A 17,630-nucleotide genomic window follows, 5' to 3' on the forward strand; every position below is an offset into this window, starting at 1 on the left:
TCACGGGTCACATGTCTATACGTCATCCTGCGACAAGCACAAACTACCAGTTAGTGCTTATCTTTACGCTCAGTTCCTTTTTATCGCGGCTATTTTGTTCAGGACGAATTTCTTCCAGAGATTTCTATACCTTGCATTTGTATAGGTTGGTAAGGTGGGCACTTGGCATCCTACATCTCTTGTTCAGCCCTAGTTGGGACGATTAGTCAAATGGAACTAACCGCTGCTAGATCATAAAACAGCCATGATGTTTCCTTCGGAGAACGTTATGTCCAATGCCTTTCCCTCCCAGCACCCGTTGAAACGGCACCCGCAGACGTCCGGTACTGCGGAGTGGAAGCGAGAACCATTTCCCGCTTGGAGTGTTGTCGAGGATACCAAGAAGAAGGCAGATGCTCTCGGCAAAGAAGCTGCGCGCGAATACAACATCGTGAGCCAGAAGGCCCAATCTAAGACCGGCAAGATCGAGCCATGGACGGCCAAATATTATGCGGCCTGTACCGTTGGTGGGTTGATGGCTTGCGTAAGGGCTATTTGTTCACTTTGGTGGCCTCTAATTAACTAATGGTGGATTAGGGCTTTACTCACACAGCTGTTACTCCATTGGATCTCATCAAATGCCGACGCCAGGTCGACTCATCGATGTACAAGAGCAACTTGGATGCATTCCGTAAGATCCGCGCCGCTGAGGGCTTTAGGGGTGTGTTTACCGGCTGGAGTCCCACTTTCTTTGGCTACAGCGTAAGCTGAACATGCTACTGCGCCTAACCTGCAGATGGTACTAACGGGGTGAAAAGGCCCAAGGAGCCTTCAAATATGGAGGATACGAATTCTTCAAGAAGTTCTACAGTGACCTTGTTGGAGTTGAAAATGCGAACCATTACAAAACAGCTTTGTACTTGACTGCCAGTGCTTCGGCTGAGTTGATCGCCGACATTGCGCTCTGCCCGTTCGAGGCAGTGAAAGTCAGAACGCAGACGTCTATCCCACCCGAGTTCCGCTCTACGTTTGGCGGAATATCTGCCGTCGTTGCGAAGGAGGGAACATCTGGGTAAGTAGTAATGTGGACCGCGGCCATAGCAATACTAACTATGTCAGGTTGTACAAAGGCTTGTATCCTCTCTGGGGCCGACAGATTCCCTACACCATGATGAAGTTTGCGTCTTTCGAGAACATCGTCGCGGCCATCTATAACTACCTCCCAGGAAAGAAATCCGACTATGGCAAGGGCGCGCAGACTGCTGTTGCATTTTCCGGAGGTTATCTCGCCGGTATTCTGTGCGCAATAGTTTCACACCCCGCCGACGTTCTCGTTTCCAAGTTGAATGCCAATCGACTACCCGGCGAAGCATTCGGTGCCGCCACTGGTCGAATCTACAAGGAGATAGGCTTTGCAGGTCTATGGAACGGTCTTCCTGTCAGGATTGTCATGATCGGAACCTTGGTGAGTTGGTCATCTCCGTATGCACCTTCTAGAGTTTTGAGCTGACGAGTGATCTTAGACCGGTCTCCAATGGATGATGTATGTTCTTGCTTACTTTTTCCAGCCCACCTAGATCGAGACCCGGAAATTTCCTGCATGCCATGTGCTAACCTTAAACAGCTACGATTCGTTCAAGATCTTCATGGGTCTTCCAACCACAGGAGGAGGCCCAGCGCAGAAGGAGCAGAAGTAGCTTGCCGCGTAGGGTGAGGCAATGCCAGGGTAAGATCGCGCCATCTACATATGTAGCACGATGACCATGCTGCTCTCTATCTTACCGTCAAATATATCAGTTTATGTGTCTGTATAATTGAAATAATCGTTTGCTGATTTCATATTTACCTTTGTGCTGTCGAGGTTGGGAAATAAGCGGCGCAATCCATTTCTCACTATCAGTCAAAAAGTTAGTCACTATTTTAGGTTTATCTTATCAGCTCGGCCTCATACTCCGGCTTGATATAGATCTTGGTTCCTTTACCTATCAGTCCCAACGTCATTAGCCTCGTCCCACTAGTTCTTGGATGCGCCGCAAGGGCAAAGTCGGGTCTTGATCATGCCGTACTTTATTTATCCCAGATTCCCCTCTTATCTTACCCCCTTCCCCTGATCCGATCTTTACGACCTGCTATACACAACCCTACACAACCTAAACACAGCCCAACATGGTCGAACACAGCGCGCCCATCGTCTCTCACGGCCGAGGAGGTTTGTTTTGTTTCTGTTCGGGCTACACCATTTCTGCAAACACAACTGACATAGCATCGCAATCAGGCCAGGGAAACATCGGCCCAGATAGTAACGAGTACATGAATCCCACTACCAAGGCGCGCCAAATACTAAATGGGTAAAATATAGGTACATCGACGGTGGCATCGTCCGCGAAGGACCCATCGGTGACCAAGGCGACGGCGCTTATTCCGCGGGTGTATGTACTTCCAATCCCACCTTATCTACACTACTCTCTCTCTCTCTCTTATTATTGATTTTTTCAGCAACATTTACTATATAACTAACGACATATTCTCTTCCAGCGCGGCGGCGCAGGCAACATCGGCTCCCCACATGTAAAGCCAACAGCCAAGATCCCACACGATGCGGAATTCATCCCCGAGATATCGGTGCGCCAGTCCATGGAAGGGGATTATCATACCGGTGTACGTCGCGCAGTTCCTCTCATACTACCTAAACCCGAAACCCTAGCTGGTTATATTGAGTCGCTAATAAATGTCCGTTCCTTGATGTGGCGTATAGCGCGGCGGCCAGGGTAACGTCCACCTAGACCCCGAGCAACAGAGAGCCAAAGACGAGAAGAAGGAAGAGAAGGCCAAGGCGAAGGAGGATAAGAAGGCTGAGAAGGCGGCTGGTGCTACCCCTGAGGGGCTGGCGGATAAGTTGAAGTATAAGATTTTCGGCAAGAAGTGATCTATCTATACCTTACTCAGGGACATATCCTGGATTAAGATTATCCTTGGGGCTCGAGGTCTTTTTTTGGAGTCCTATCTATACGGTATTTGCTATCATACAGTATGCAGGTATCGGTACTGACAGGATGAAGTTCGCGGAATGATCTTTTGGCTTTTTTGTCTATTATAGTATTGTGATTCCCTCTATAATTGTTTTTGTCAGGTTTTGTTTGGAATTTGACTACCTCTGCCTAAGACCCTAGTGCTTCGATTATAAATACAGGAATAGCGCTGCGAGCAATATATATGGAAATGTCTGAATCAAGTACAGAAGGTGGTACAAATCCAATAAGTCAACGTCAAACCCAGAATCGCTTCTTGTATTCTGGTTCAAGCCATAACATCAAAACACAACCCGCTTAAAACCAAACAAAACTGAAGTGAGGTGTTGCCATAATTTCATATGTAGGAAAGGGAAACAAAGACGTGGGGACCCTCCATAGATTGTATCGTAATCTCATCATCCATCAATAGCCCATTAAATAATCCTGCAAGCAAATATCGAATAGTAACAAAGAGAAAATGCCAAATCCTGGATCCACCGCACTCCAGCGCCCTAATTAGATAAACGCCGTTGAGTATTACATCCGCGAAAAGTAGAGTAAAAGAAGCACGCTGAGATAAAAAAGGGCCGGGGAAAGTAAGGTGAACTAATTTTTGCTGAATCTTCGCTTGAACCAGCTTTTTCGCTTCGTGCTATTGTCGCCCGCGTCGGAAGAGATGCTTTGTTGCTGTACCGCTTTGCGCTGTAGATGGCGCCGACCGGCTGCAAGTGGTGCACCACCAACTGGACCGCCGGCATTCGGATCATGCGCTGGTGGTGGCGGCGCTGGGGCTTGATCGTACCGGGCCTTTCCGGCCGCACTGGACATAAATGCTTGATCGTTGATATTTGGCCCGGCGTCAAAGCCTTGGAAGCCGTAGCTCTCAGTAGTAGCGTGCTCCTGCTGTTGCTGTAGTTGCTGCTGTTGCTGGAATTGGTCAAGCGAGCTGTTTATTGAACTCGGGTCGGTTGAATTGGCCCATTGATCGGGAGTGCTGCCGGAACCGGAGGGCGATGCCACAGTGATATTGTCCGATGATTTGTGGTAGCCGTTTTGCGCGTACCCATTCTGGGCATACCCGTTTTGCTGGCTTGAGTACGGTGGTTGCTCAGAATATCCCCTGGCATGTGGACGCGGTCGCCGCGGCCCGTTTTGGTTATATGGATAATAGCTCTCCGAGGGTCCTCCGCCGTTATAGTAGCCGTTGCCGTTGTCAATGTAACTGTTCGGTCGCGAGTAGTTCGAACGTCCGGGATATCCGCGATCAGTATATTGCCTATGCTGTCCGTTTGAGTACTGGTTATAGTAGCTGCTCCGTCTGCTGTAATCACCAGGAGTAGAATCCTCAGCTGTATCTAATTAGCGACCAACGGCCGATCAGAGATAAGAGTACCTACCCGTTTGTGCGTAGGACCCGGGGCGACCAGAATATTGCCCATAAATAGCAGCCTCGAATGAGCGAATTGTGTCTAGAGGACGTTCGAATCGGGGGCGAGTAGGGTTTGAAAAGTCAGGGTCAACTACAGCCGTCAATACCGAAACAATACTTCCAGAAACAAAGTTGTGATCGCGGAAAACGAACCTATCACATTTCCATATTGGTCTTTGTGTTGAAGTTCCCTAAGGCTACCTATATTCGACTTCTCCAGAGCAACCAAGTCTGCCGAGTCCGTCAGCAAGTGTCAAAAACTAGGGTGGGCCTTGAGTGGCACCTACTTGGTTGCGCCTCGTTCATGGCAAGCATTGGGTCGGCCTTTGTTTGTAGACTGCGTCTATGTTTTTCTTCAGCAGATTCGGTGAGGTGTACTTTATTGCCAGAACCGCTGGAGCGATGGGTTTTTTCTGATCTTTCGGACCTGCCGCTAGAGCTGAAACCACGACTGCGTCTCGGAGACGCGGGCTGGGGGGAGGCCATTTTTATGACGAAAACTATTATTTAGCGGCCGATTAAGCAGGCTGGGAATTGGAGCTTTGGACCCGTCACGATCACCGTTGTGGAGTGCGGCGATTCGGATAGTGGAAACCGCCAAGGCACAGTGGGTTGAATGACAACGACGATTAGCCCAGGTGTATTGAATCTGTGCGTTCCTTGATGGAGTTGTGATATGCACGGTTTGGCTCGTTTCAAGAGAAGGCAACTAGCGAGAGCAAAGTGCGCGAATATCGAAGGTCGCGGGCGGGAAAAAGGTTGCGTGATTATGATTATCAGGCTTCAGGAGACTATACGCGCGATATCTTTACAGAGGGGCTTATGACGTTTGTATTGGATAAAAATAGTTGAGAGCGAGCGACAGCGCCAGCACGAAACGTGTGGGAATGTGGAGGCAGGGAATTCACGCTGCAACGGATCGTCAGCCAACGAGGCCCAAAAAAAAAGATGGTTGGGGATCGACGGTGAAACACGAACAATGGAGATGGCCGATATTGCTATCGCTAGTTAAGAACCGGTTCGCGAGCAAAGCGAAGGTGAATGAAAAGCTGCTGGCACCGATGAAGCCGATGGGGAGAGGGAAAGAGGAGGAGAGTGGACGATGATGCCTTTTGACTGAGCTGGACAAGCAGTTGACGAGTGCCGCCACGCAAGCACCGCCATGGATGGATTGGATCTGTTAGAACCTCTCCTATCAGCGCCCCTCCGCGTTTCTTTTGCCTTCTTTCTCTTTCAGATGACCCATGTTTCAAATCTATCCATTCAATTCTCTGACAGGCGTCCTCGGTAATGGTTACGACTCCCCCTCCACAGCCGCTCAGGCAATTCCATGGGACGGCCGGCCGCCGTCGCGTGCGTGCCAGGCACCAAAATACAGATTACACATGGCAACGGGAAAGCCAAAACATGAGTCTGTGTCTGTGTGTTCGCCACGCATTGCTCGATATCTGGGCCCTGCACAATATCAGGTTCGCTTGTTTTTCAGCGTCTTAGCACCTGAGCACTAGCGGTCGCTGGGTGAGACAACTGTGCAACCACCATCCAATTATCATCCCAACAACCAATCCTCACTCGGTCTGGTTGCATTATTGCTGATTGTTTCCGGATCCTGCCGCCGGCGCCCAGGATAGCAGACACGAGTGGACGGCAGGCGAGGGAAAACAGGTCTTCGACACACTCTGCGGCGACACGGGCAGGGGTGATTCGTCCGCGGAATTCCAACTGGCCATTTGCCACTTCATGGCTACCAAATTGCCATTCTGGACCATACGGTGAAATCACTGCATCGCCAGATCACTCGCAAGGCGGGTCTATTATGCGTTCTCTGTCGGCCGACCTCAGCTGCTCGTGAAGCTTAGCCTTATGGACTAGGGAGCTGTTGCTGATCTTCGACACATGAACAGCAAAGTTGGGCCTCACGATGACGGTTGCAAACCCAACCCATCACAGACTCCCAAGTCAATCCTTGGATTTTCATCTATTCTTCTTTCTCCCCATGACTTCTTGAGCATCTCATGGTTTCCAATCACACTCCACCTTCTCAACGTCCCTCCACTTGACTTGACCGTTGACGATCTCCATTCCAGTACCCGGTGCGGCGGTGGGTCATTACGGTGGGGGATGGCGCTTACCTTAATTCTCATTAACTCATGGCCTCTCACGCTCGTCGCGGCGTTCCATGCAAGGAGTCGAATCTTCTCCAGATTTGTGGATTGATCTGCTTGAAGCCTTGAAGGCCAAGAACCAGCAAGTACTAATTCAGCTGCTCCCATTCGAATACAGCGACATGGGCACTTTTAAGTGGATCCCTTCGCTAACCGCTCTTGACAGCGGTTCTCAGAAAAATGTTTAGGCTCCTCTGGTTCTATAACATCTATACAGCCGATCAGGTGATTCTAATTCTGCCATTGAAGCCCTCTGGAGAACTTGCCTTATAGATAGCACGCTTATTCAGTGGTTGAGATTAAATTACTCCGTACTATATACGAACAGGTATATATATTCTTCATCGGGTCATCCAAATCCAATCTTTATATGGTTTAGGTTTCCCAACACCCTCTTATGTCTCTCAGTTATATATTGCCAGAGTATGGCCGCCTTCGCAATGCTAATTCTGTCCTGGTATCGACTATCGAGACATTGTTGCCGATTCTGGGTAACTAAATCGCTAGCAACCCCATTACTGTCTTTTATTACAGCAGTATCTCAATATACTCCGTACACTACAAGTTATCAAAGCACCCACTAAAAATAAACAACGAGTGCTATTTAATGGAATCACACATCCACAAGCTTAAATCCCTAATATGAGCGCCTGTAGTACTGACAATCCTAATAGTACTGCAAAGGAACCTGTGCTGAGCAGTGAACATGTTGTCTTAAAGTCGGAACACGCCATTTGCTCATTTTATATAAAATAAAGCCCATGCCGCATTTTTCTAATGTGTACATACCATTTATATACTATTTCATCATATACGTCCAGAAGCAAGCGTAGTTAAGTTGAGACCCTGACTTCAAGTAACAGTCCGATAGCCTGCATAGGCAGTCCACTCACGTAGTTCACTGTTGCAAGAGACCGAATACATATTCCAGCCGATTCGACAAGCCCCTAGGCTTTTTACCAGTTCCCTACTGGATGAACAGTGAGTTGTAGGTATCGTACTTGAACAGTTTGCCAAAGTCTAGCATCGATATAGTAATTTGTTTATATTTCTATGCCTTACGGCAAGAACAAATCAAACCAATGCGCAGTAATGTGATTGCCCAACGTCGCAATGGTGGCCAATGGCTATGGTCCATGATTCCTCCACCACCATAGGCCAACAAGCCAGTGACAGTGGTTGATGCTAGGCCGGCATGAAAACGGCCTTGAAGAACTAGCTAATCTATTGATTCTTCGTATTCCATCGTCTACAGTTCTAGCCTTGTTGGGCCGAATCGGATAGAAGATATGACTAGATTTTGGATATTGATGGGGTCTAAATATCACTATCCAATAACAATTAAACCTCTTTACGCACATGTTCGCTTACAATCTTGGCTGTCTTTGGTAGGGATGCTACGGGTAATATGCTGTAGTTAACAGGTGTGGAAATAGCTGGAAATATGGAACCATGACTTATTTAGGTGGCTGGCCGGATGGGTTGCGTTGGGAGATGTTATCGGCCTGGGAGCACTAGAGGGACCACGAAGCGTGCCGGTACGATGTCGAATTGGGCGGGAACAAAGTGAACTCATATTGAGGGAATGGCTTAGTTGAAATGGTCTGGATTGGGTGTTCATGAGCGTCAAGTACACTGAAGTAGCCATCCATGCCGTTTAAGACATATCACGGTCACCTGGATAAAATAACAAGGTATGCCGGCTTGAATGTCTATAAGATGGAACAGTAACCATGTTGTAACGTAGACAAGAGATCCCATTTTATCTTTTTATTTTTGATTCGTTGGGCTGACCGGCCCTGCCTCTCCCACGATCATTATCAACCCACTAACTCCATCTCAACCTTGGGCCCATCCCGTCGACTCCTTGCCTGACTGTCTGTGCAAAGATTCCGGAGTTGTGCCGCGGATATCTGAAAAATAACGGGGACATTTAGATGTTGGAGGGGTAGAGCATAACACGGACGGTAGCACCGAAGGATTTGGCGGGGAGGTTGTGACGGAACTGTGCGCGGACAACACCGGAGTTGCCTATTCAAGTCGTTTGTCAGTTTGCCAGTCTCATCATGGAACATCATTATATCTATCCATCGTTTCGACACCGGAATGCATTTCCATCGCCGAGATTTATCACGTACCGTGAGAGCGGGTGACCTTGCCCCAGATAACCCGGATGTTAGAGCCCCGAATCTCGCGCTTGGCCCGGTAGACGAAAGCGACCTTCTTGCCCAGGTAGAAGCTATTGCCGTCTTAGCATTTGATCCATACATTTGATCCTGTAACCGGGACTACTCACTTTGCGCCCTCAGTGTTGTCAACACCGTCGATCTTGATCAGACTGTTATGACCCTGTCAGAAACCCATCTTCTTTCCAATATTCAGTTCTCGGATCGGTACCTTGTGTTGGGGTTGACAGCGCGCTTCGAGCGCTGGTAGCTCAGGTGACGTCCCCTAAAAGAGCATTCGTATTAATCCATCTGTCCCATCTGAAAATATCCCACGCTTCATCCGCGATTCCGACTCGAAAGCAGCTTCCTGACCAGATCTCGTTTCGGCGCGGCGATACGATGAAAAGAGCGCAACTTACTTGACGTAGACTATAAGCAGAAAATATGTTAGCATCTTCTTCTGATAGACCCTGATCACTGCGCATTCTCCATCTTCATCGTAGCCAAATCTCCAAAGCGTAACCACCAACAACTCCAACGCAAAAGGGCGTACTCACGTCTGTGACCTTGTTCCGCAGGCATTATGACGGTTATTCTGAGCGGGCAACACAACAAGTCGAGAGGTTGTCAAAAATGACCCGCAAAAGTCGTCCGGGTTGTCGTGGTTGTCGTCGCTTCGGTTGGAGTTCTGAGACGCACAATGGCCACCAATTCCGTGTGTTTGGCGCGGCTCGCCCTAACCCCTTTCGGGACGCTTAGCGAGTGACTCCAGCAGCCCCAGGGCTGCCCAAAGTCCCGTGATCCATATCACATGATTAAATGCCCTATGCCCTTTTCGGCTGAGGGCATGGCCTAAGCCTTTTCGGGGTATTTACGCAACATCTATTCTTCCATATTCCGAGATAATCAAGGCTTCTCTGCCGATGTTCTGGAATCGTGGCTTCATGAACCCCACCATGTCACCATTTTCCGTCGGGCTACTGTAGTCCGGGAACTCCCCAGCTGGCAAAATTACGGTATCCGGTCACTTCAGCCCGGCAAGTGAATATCCGTTCTCATGCAGCTTGATAAAGTTTTTTTCGGCTGTTATCCATAATGTTGTACCGCTGTTGCGTGCAAATTGCAATATAATAGAGACTGGAATATGTTCTTGGGATGAACCTTACTTACATGGCGGACTTCGATCTGTACTCCGGACCTCTCGCCTGGCGGCAACAGTGGAGCAACAACGCAGATTTGAACCACACTCCAAGGCTATCAACCGCCAACATCCTGGACATCAAGAGGATCAGACCGAAGCACAGATTCGGAAAAGTTGCCCCACATGGACTCGGCAACCGACCCTGAATGCTTCTCTCTTCCCCCGTGAAGCTTTGAAGCGTGCGCGCATCCTTATAGATCTGCTGGAAGTCGCGTACGGGCTCCGTAGCTGGTGTTCTGTTACACTGCAAAAAGAAAAGAAAAGAGATGAAAATGCCGATATACGGAGGTCCAGGCACTCTATGCGACTTTGTTTTTTGAAGATTCAGTCCAAGCTTACGGCTCTTGTTGATGATTCTGGAGTTCTGCAGCTTTTAACTCCGGAGGAAGCTGGCCCGAAGTGATGCTCTCGGTCGATCACGACGGATAAGTTTACGGGAAAATAGAATCCGTATCGTTCGTTCTACATGACAAAAAATTGCCGATCCATCCCCACGGAGCAAGACCAGCGGTTAACGGATCCTTGGGATATGTTGGATGCTATCACGTATCAAGTTATCAACTGACTCAAGTGTCGGAGTCCGGCGTTTCACGGTCATGAAGCATGTCCAACCCCTCAACGGTGAGGCTTCGAAGCAATGGTAGCGTTGCGACGTGATTGAATCGGGTAGCTGCTTCCACCAGACATGATGTAGGTTGCTTACAAGTGGTCAACCAATTGATGCAATACTTATAGTATGTAGTAGCAAGAAACCGGCGGTATCGTAACAGCCATGGTACCAAGCTGGGGAGATGCTCCGTGGAGACAACCTCGATACTCTCAAAGTACTTTTAACGCTAAACATATTGAGCCGTTGCCACGAACATGGTTCTGTTCTTATGTAGGCGTTCGAAGGTTGAGCGCTGATATTGCATCGTGCTAAAGAGGGGAAGTAGATTGGCGCTGCAGTCAGCTTGAATTTCCTATTCGGACGTATAAAGAGTAGTATCCTGTCAGATCTTAGCCTGAAAGGTAAGACGACGGCAAGAAAGAGCGAGCGCGGGGTCACCAGACCACGTACTCTTCGACGGAGTTGATGCGAAAGGGGAGAGGGTCATCTGTCCATGGAATGATGAGGGCTTGTGGTGGAGTAGCTACTTTGGTTGAGATTGCCTTGACTTGGCTCCTGCGCTCGGATAAATCGATTTGTAAGGTAAAGTGATGGAGAATATACCGGAATAGACGACATCGGAGAATACAAGTTTCCTCTGTGAGTACGTAGTGTTGAGGGGTAACAATAATAAAAATTCATGATGGTGCTTCTTTGGGAGAGAATGGAGTCCTGGATGGAGCTATGATATAAACCCACTGTCATCGCCGCAAGCAGAGTCGTCCGTAAAGACACCACCATGCAGATGGCCCAGATCCGGCCTCACAACCATCTCAATAAAGTTATGATAATCAATTAGATAATGGGTGATCGTCTGCAGCCTCCTCAACAGACACTAATAATGAGAAAGAATGGGGGTGTGTTAAGGAAAGGATGACGGCTACGGGAGCTTCGGCATCACCATGTCGAGGAACATTCATAATCATCACAGTGGAAGACAGCAGCCCGGCCACTCGCGCCCCACTTGAAAAGACTGAGAGTCACAAAGAGCCCATAATTATTCTTAGCAAGCAAGCAATCAAGCAGTAGTCGCCGCAACTCCGTAGCTCGCAGAAGCCCTCTCTCACGGTGTTTAAAAAGTACAGCTGCTCCGCCGGGCCTGACAGCAGGGGAATTTTCCAACAAAACCTCTTCTCATCCCCTTTCTTGGACCTCACCTCCCCTCGATACTATTTTCCCTCCTGGAGAGCGAAACATCTCTATTCCCCCTGAATTTTGAAGCTGAACACACTCCCACCGAGAAGATGTCCGCCACAATAGCCCGCACCGAGGAGCACCAGAATGGGTGAGTATTCCCGCTCGCATTACATCACTGCCCCTCCGTGCCTCCCAGCCCGCCGCCCCAGTTCACCTCGACTTTCCGCCCTCTCCAAAAAAGAGTCTCCCCCAGCACTCCCCGAGTTACTCGCTTTTTGCACTTCATTTTCACTCCTGGAATCAATTGAGAGCTTGATTGATTTCCCGTGGACTTTTCCCCGCTTCGACGCCTCCCCAATCACGCTCCAGCGTTTTCGATCGACATCCCACCAATAACCTGGTCTTCAGACCCCTGCCTGCGCCGCTGCTAACATGGATCCTCTACGCAGCACTGTCGAGCTCAAAGATGACACCGTCATCGTGGTACTAGGTGCATCCGGAGATCTTGCGAAGAAGAAGACTGTTCGTAATTCCTGTCTCGATTGCTCAGGACTTTTACGAGGATAGAACTGACTTCCGCGATAGTTCCCAGCTCTTTTTGGCCTCGTATGTTCATGCCGATCATCGATGTCTATCCTGATATCATCCAATTAACTATCATTTTCTAGTTCCGCAACAAGTTCCTTCCCAAGGGAATTAAGATCGTTGGATATGCCCGGACGAAGATGGACCACGAAGAATACCTTAAGCGCGTGCGCTCATACATCAAGACCCCAACAAAGGAAATCGAAGAACAGTTGAATGCGTTCTGCGAGCTCTGCACATACGTCAGCGGTCAATACGACCAGGATGACTCCTTCATTAACCTCAACAAGCATCTTGAAGACGTCGAGAAAGAGCAGAAGGAACAAAACAGAGTCTTCTACATGGCACTTCCTCCTAGCGTTTTCACCACAGTCTCAGAGCAATTAAAGCGCAACTGCTACCCTAAGAACGGTGTTGCTCGTATCATTGTTAGTTTCGCTCGCAACTCCGATTGGCGCAAATCGAGAAAAGACACTAATCGGTTTACCTTGGCTGTATAGGTCGAGAAACCATTTGGCAAGGACCTCCAGAGCTCTCGCGATCTCCAGAAAGCCCTGGACCCCAACTGGAAGGAAGAGGAAATCTTCCGTATCGACCACTACCTTGGAAAGGAGATGGTCAAGAACATCCTTATTATGCGATTTGGTAACGAGTTCTTCAATGCCACCTGGAACCGCCACCACATCGACAACGTTCAGGTAAGACTTGAAAGTTCGTCCCTTTAGCTCAAAGCGACTTGCTGAGATATCACTTTTTGGTATAGATCACATTCAAGGAGCCCTTCGGTACGGAAGGACGTGGTGGCTACTTCGATGAATTTGGCATCATCCGTGATGTTATGCAGAACCGTATGTTTTGAAGCGGCCTCTTACTGGGCGAAATACTGATTTAGTTCTTTTCAGACCTTTTGCAAGTCTTGACTCTGCTTGCTATGGAGCGCCCCATTTCTTTCTCCGCCGAGGATATCCGTGACGAGAAGGTAGGCTGTCCATCAGATATGCTATTCCACAGGCGGGGCTAATTAATCTTATAGGTGCGAGTCCTACGCGCCATGGACCCCATTGAGCCCAAGAACGTCATCATCGGCCAGTACGGAAGATCGCTGGATGGTAGCAAGCCTGCATATAAGGAGGATGATACCGTGCCCCAGGACTCTCGCTGCCCCACATTTTGCGCCCTTGTCGCGTTCATTAAGAACGAGCGATGGGATGGCGTTCCCTTCATCATGAAGGCCGGTAAAGGTATGGATGCGCAATAGTGTAGTTCGATGTGTGTGCTACGTACTGACCCCTCTCTAGCCCTGAACGAGCAGAAGACCGAAATCCGCATTCAGTTCCGTGACGTGACCTCCGGCATCTTCAAGGACATCCCTCGCAACGAGCTGGTTATCCGAGTTCAACCCAACGAGTCAGTTTACATTAAGATGAACTCGAAGCTTCCCGGACTTTCCATGCAGACCGTGGTCACTGAGCTGGATCTCACCTACCGCCGCCGCTTCTCCGACCTCAAGATCCCCGAAGCCTATGAATCTTTGATCTTGGATGCTCTCAAGGGTGACCACTCGAACTTTGTCCGTGACGATGAGCTTGACGCTAGCTGGAAGATGTTCACTCCCCTGCTCCACTACCTTGATGATAACAAGGAGATCATCCCCATGGAGTACCCCTATGGTAAGCACCAAGCGGACAAATTCTCTACTTGCGGGTCGGTTGGCTAACAGACGCTTCTAGGCTCCCGGGGTCCCTCCGTTCTCGACGACTTCACTGCATCCTTTGGCTATAAATTCAGCGACGCTGCCGGCTACCAGTGGCCGCTGACACACACCACGCCTAACAGGCTTTAGGTGTAGTAAATATAAAAGAAGTACGGATTCACAAGGACAAGAGCGTCTGGGTTTACGGCGTCTATATCTTTTTTTAAATGGAAAATGAGAATTTAATGTTAACACGACCGATATCTATCCTAAAGATGACATGACGGGGTGGGATTGGGCGGCTGTTAGCGATAGGCCTGAAATATAAAGCTAGACATACGCGACAAATCCGACACAGTGTAAAACTCAATTGAAACTAGGATCGTAACAGCACAGGCTAGACCAGGTTGTGACTGGTGAAGTGGTGAGGCTCAGACTGGTGATTGCGGTGGGTCTGGCACCCTGACAGCCGACTCAGTCGAGGCCAGAACGGGAAAAATAGTTGCGTCGGCCCGCATGCAGCCAACACCATCAACAACTCGGCGGACCACCTTTCTCCGGCTTATCTGCCTCAATTCCTTTCATTCACTCATTCCTGCTCACTTCTCGAGTCTCTACACTCGCTTCTACAGGCTCGCTGTTTCCCCAAACTAAAGGACGACGCCGTTTAGTATACCGCGCCCCTGGATTCGCAATTTCCCCGAAACGACCGTGCGCACCTTGAATCCTATCCACATTCTTAATCGCTATTTTTATCCCCTTTAAAGCTCCCCAATCGTGCGACAGCCGTTCAGATCACCTTCCCCCGGAATTCCATTGAGCAACCCTGCCCCAGCGCTGACGTCTCTATCTCCTGATTACGAAACCCAGCGACAACGGGGTTGGAAGCCTCTTGCGCAACGCTTTTTTCTTTCACCCAGCCTCATCGTAGGCACACGACCAAGTGAACCCTGAGATCCCATGGAAGGTTGAGGACGGCCATACAAACCATGCCACAAGCTGCAAGATGGGTGGGATCACCCTCAATCAAGGGACGGACGGAGTCGATGCGGATGGCACTGTTGACCACCAGCTTGTTGGGACTACAGTATGTACTTGCTGCCCCTCTCACCGAGATGCTTAATTGAACCATTGATGTGCTGAGTTCTGTTCGCGATAGATTTACCTGGGGCATTGAGATGACTTGTAAGCAGACGATCGACGAGCACTCTTCCTTCGAACACTCCTCTAACCACTCACTTCTTCCGCGATAGACTGCACCCCGTACCTACTCCAACTTGGCTTGACCAAATCGCGAACGTCGCTTGTCTGGATTGCCGGACCTCTCTCCGGCTTGGTTATGCAACCTCTCATCGGTGTCATTGCGGATCGGTCTCGGTCGAAATGGGGAAGACGAAGGCCATTCATGATCGGTGGTTCTATTGTTGTCACAGTGTGCCTATTGATCTTGGGATGGACGACGGAGATCGTTAGTGTCTTTGTTAAGGATGCGGATAAGGTACGGCTGGATGGCTGTGGTCAGCTTCTATTAAAAGGCTAATCTTTGCTGCTTTTCACAGGCCTCGCGGGCTACAATTGCTCTTGCTGTGCTCAGCATCTATGCCGTGGATTTCGCCATTAACGTCGGTAGGTATTCCGAACGACGGATTAAAATATTTGCTATTCTAACACCGTCCAGTCCAAGCTTGTGCTCGAAGTTTAATCGTCGATACATTACCTATTCCTTCGCAACAAGCTGGGTCCGCATGGGGTATGTTGACGTTTGCGCTATACGTTGAAAGATCTATGCTAAAACCTTGAAGCTACTAGAATGTCGGCTGTTGGTCAGCTAATTGGGTATGTCATTGGGTCTCTTGACATAGTCAGCATATTTGGGACTGCAGTTGGCGACACCCAATTCAAGCAGATGACCGTAATTGCTGCGATGGCCCTACTAGCGGCAGTGTCTGTTACGTCCTACTCTGTGAAGGAGAGAATTCTGGTGACAGCGAGGTGAGAGATCCACCGATGTCACACAGGTGCACATGCTAATAAGGGTGCTTCCAGGGATTCTGATGGGAAAGCCGGTGCTTTCCAAGTTCTCTCGCAACTGTTCAAAACAACCATGGATTTACCCCCACGTATCCAAGCCATTTGTTGGGCACAGTTCTGGGCCTGGATCGGTACTTGACCCAGTGGACCCATCTAAGGCTGGACACTAACATGTTTTCTCTAGGTTGGTTCCCATTCCTCTTCTACAGTACTACATGGGTTGGAGAAACGTACTTTCGGTATGAAGTCCCTAAGGATGCAGACCGACCCGCGGACATGTTAGGAGAAGTTGGACGAGTTGGCAGTCTCTCACTGGTTGTCTTTTCGTCTATCACGTTTATCAGCTCCGTTCTCCTGCCATTCTGCGTCCAGCCACCAGATAGCAAACGACCGAAATTCACCCCAAGGCCCCCTCCGGGTGTTGCTGCCTTTCTCAAGAGAATCACCCGAATACGCCCTGACTTACAGACAACATGGCTTATCTCCCATGTTATGTTCGCCGCGACAATGATTTTCGCTCCTTTTGCCCGCTCGCGAGCCTTCGCAACCTTCCTCGTCGCCATCTGCGGCATCCCATGGGCCGTAAGCTGCTGGGCCCCCTTCGCATTCATGGGGGTTGAAATCAACCGCCTCGCAATGGACCCCACGCAAGCATCCCGCCTCTCGGGCGTAACTATGATCACATCCTCTACCGTAGGCTCAGGCGCCTACGGCGACTCCAGCGCAAATGCTTCGGAAATGGATGTCCTCCGCCTCAACCACCACGACCCAGACAGCGACAGCGACACCGAAGACGGCTTCTCAAATCTCCCCTCAACAGGCGAGTTAGCCGGCATTTACCTCGGTGTGCTGAACGTATACACAACCTTACCCCAGTTCATGGGCACCTTCATCAGCTGGATTGTCTTCAGCATTCTTGAGCCCGGAAGCACAAAGCGCGACGAATCAGACTCGGACTCCACCTGGATGGACCTGGAGAAGAGCGGGCCGAACGCTATCTCGATTTGTCTTTTTATTGGCGCCCTGAGCGCCGTTATTGCCGTGGAGGCTACGAGACGAATGCGCTATGCTTTTTAAAAAACGTACTTTTTTAATCTCGATATTTGCCGTATTACCTTTTTTTTACTACTAATTAACAGGCGACGAACTTGTTTTGGTATTTGCTGTTTCTTTTCTTTTTCTGCTTTATACATTTTCTTCTTCCTGCCCAGCGACGTTTATAAATCGATACCCTGGATATAATGACCTTCTGCATGTTAGACTTGAGAGCATGTACGTATAATAAAGACCTGCACGCCTACATATAGGATTGTATTATTACTACTATTACTATTACTATTGCATTTTTTGAGAAAATCCCGTGTCTTACTTTAGTCAGGACTGGAGATCATGGTTCATATTAACCATGTGCGTGTAGCCACATTATCTTTGCGATCTAACCCGAACGACTCTCTCCGTAAACTTCATAGAGTGAAATATCACCCTTCCCACCTTCTGACTTTTGAAAAGGATAGATTCTTGTGGCAATGATTTCTACTTAGTTTAAGTGCGACAAGAGGATTTGACCCAAATATTCAATTCT

General features: G+C 49.1%; 7 protein-coding genes across 7 annotated transcripts; 5 read left to right on the forward strand and 2 right to left on the reverse strand.

Moving 5' to 3' along the window:
- Positions 1 to 244: 244 nt before the first annotated feature.
- On the forward strand, positions 245 to 1,676 carry APUU_30524S (putative mitochondrial phosphate carrier protein; the record flags this gene model as incomplete). The annotated part of the gene is made up of 6 exons (XM_041701627.1): positions 245 to 523; positions 577 to 741; positions 798 to 1,051; positions 1,099 to 1,444; positions 1,503 to 1,522; positions 1,604 to 1,676. 6 exons carry the CDS (start codon positions 245 to 247, stop codon positions 1,674 to 1,676), a joined length of 1,137 nt encoding a protein of 378 aa, XP_041554493.1.
- A 469-nt stretch (positions 1,677 to 2,145) lies between these two features.
- Positions 2,146 to 2,905, forward strand: APUU_30525S (DUF3602 domain-containing protein; the record flags this gene model as incomplete). Its single annotated transcript, XM_041701628.1, has 5 exons — positions 2,146 to 2,188; positions 2,255 to 2,285; positions 2,339 to 2,408; positions 2,515 to 2,637; positions 2,735 to 2,905. The coding sequence occupies 5 exons, from the start codon at positions 2,146 to 2,148 to the stop codon at positions 2,903 to 2,905; spliced, it is 438 nt and encodes a 145-aa protein (XP_041554494.1).
- Positions 2,906 to 3,596: 691 nt separating this feature from the next.
- APUU_30526A (uncharacterized protein) lies at positions 3,597 to 4,905 on the reverse strand (the record flags this gene model as incomplete). The annotated part of the gene is made up of 4 exons (XM_041701629.1): positions 3,597 to 4,339; positions 4,388 to 4,510; positions 4,573 to 4,650; positions 4,707 to 4,905. The coding sequence occupies 4 exons, from the start codon at positions 4,903 to 4,905 to the stop codon at positions 3,597 to 3,599; spliced, it is 1,143 nt and encodes a 380-aa protein (XP_041554495.1).
- A 1,410-nt stretch (positions 4,906 to 6,315) lies between these two features.
- APUU_30527S (uncharacterized protein) lies at positions 6,316 to 6,636 on the forward strand (the record flags this gene model as incomplete). Its single annotated transcript, XM_041701631.1, has 1 exon — positions 6,316 to 6,636. The coding sequence occupies one exon, from the start codon at positions 6,316 to 6,318 to the stop codon at positions 6,634 to 6,636; it is 321 nt and encodes a 106-aa protein (XP_041554496.1).
- A 1,881-nt stretch (positions 6,637 to 8,517) lies between these two features.
- Positions 8,518 to 9,334, reverse strand: RPL33A (60S ribosomal protein eL33; the record flags this gene model as incomplete). Its single annotated transcript, XM_041701632.1, has 6 exons — positions 8,518 to 8,615; positions 8,723 to 8,823; positions 8,881 to 8,922; positions 8,982 to 9,035; positions 9,172 to 9,181; positions 9,310 to 9,334. 6 exons carry the CDS (start codon positions 9,332 to 9,334, stop codon positions 8,518 to 8,520), a joined length of 330 nt encoding a protein of 109 aa, XP_041554497.1.
- Positions 9,335 to 12,171: 2,837 nt separating this feature from the next.
- ZWF1 (glucose-6-phosphate dehydrogenase) lies at positions 12,172 to 14,167 on the forward strand (the record flags this gene model as incomplete). Its single annotated transcript, XM_041701633.1, has 9 exons — positions 12,172 to 12,261; positions 12,325 to 12,345; positions 12,408 to 12,752; positions 12,825 to 13,022; positions 13,088 to 13,172; positions 13,227 to 13,303; positions 13,358 to 13,565; positions 13,623 to 13,994; positions 14,055 to 14,167. The coding sequence occupies 9 exons, from the start codon at positions 12,172 to 12,174 to the stop codon at positions 14,165 to 14,167; spliced, it is 1,509 nt and encodes a 502-aa protein (XP_041554498.1).
- Positions 14,168 to 15,006: 839 nt separating this feature from the next.
- On the forward strand, positions 15,007 to 17,125 carry APUU_30530S (putative sucrose transporter; the record flags this gene model as incomplete). Its single annotated transcript, XM_041701634.1, has 8 exons — positions 15,007 to 15,104; positions 15,177 to 15,202; positions 15,271 to 15,515; positions 15,577 to 15,643; positions 15,696 to 15,767; positions 15,820 to 16,009; positions 16,064 to 16,179; positions 16,233 to 17,125. The coding sequence occupies 8 exons, from the start codon at positions 15,007 to 15,009 to the stop codon at positions 17,123 to 17,125; spliced, it is 1,707 nt and encodes a 568-aa protein (XP_041554499.1).
- Positions 17,126 to 17,630: the final 505 nt, after the last annotated feature.

The sequence above is a fragment of the Aspergillus puulaauensis genome, chromosome 3 (assembly GCF_016861865.1).
Source record: "Aspergillus puulaauensis MK2 DNA, chromosome 3, nearly complete sequence".
NCBI classification, from domain to species: Eukaryota; Fungi; Ascomycota; class Eurotiomycetes; order Eurotiales; family Aspergillaceae; genus Aspergillus; species Aspergillus puulaauensis.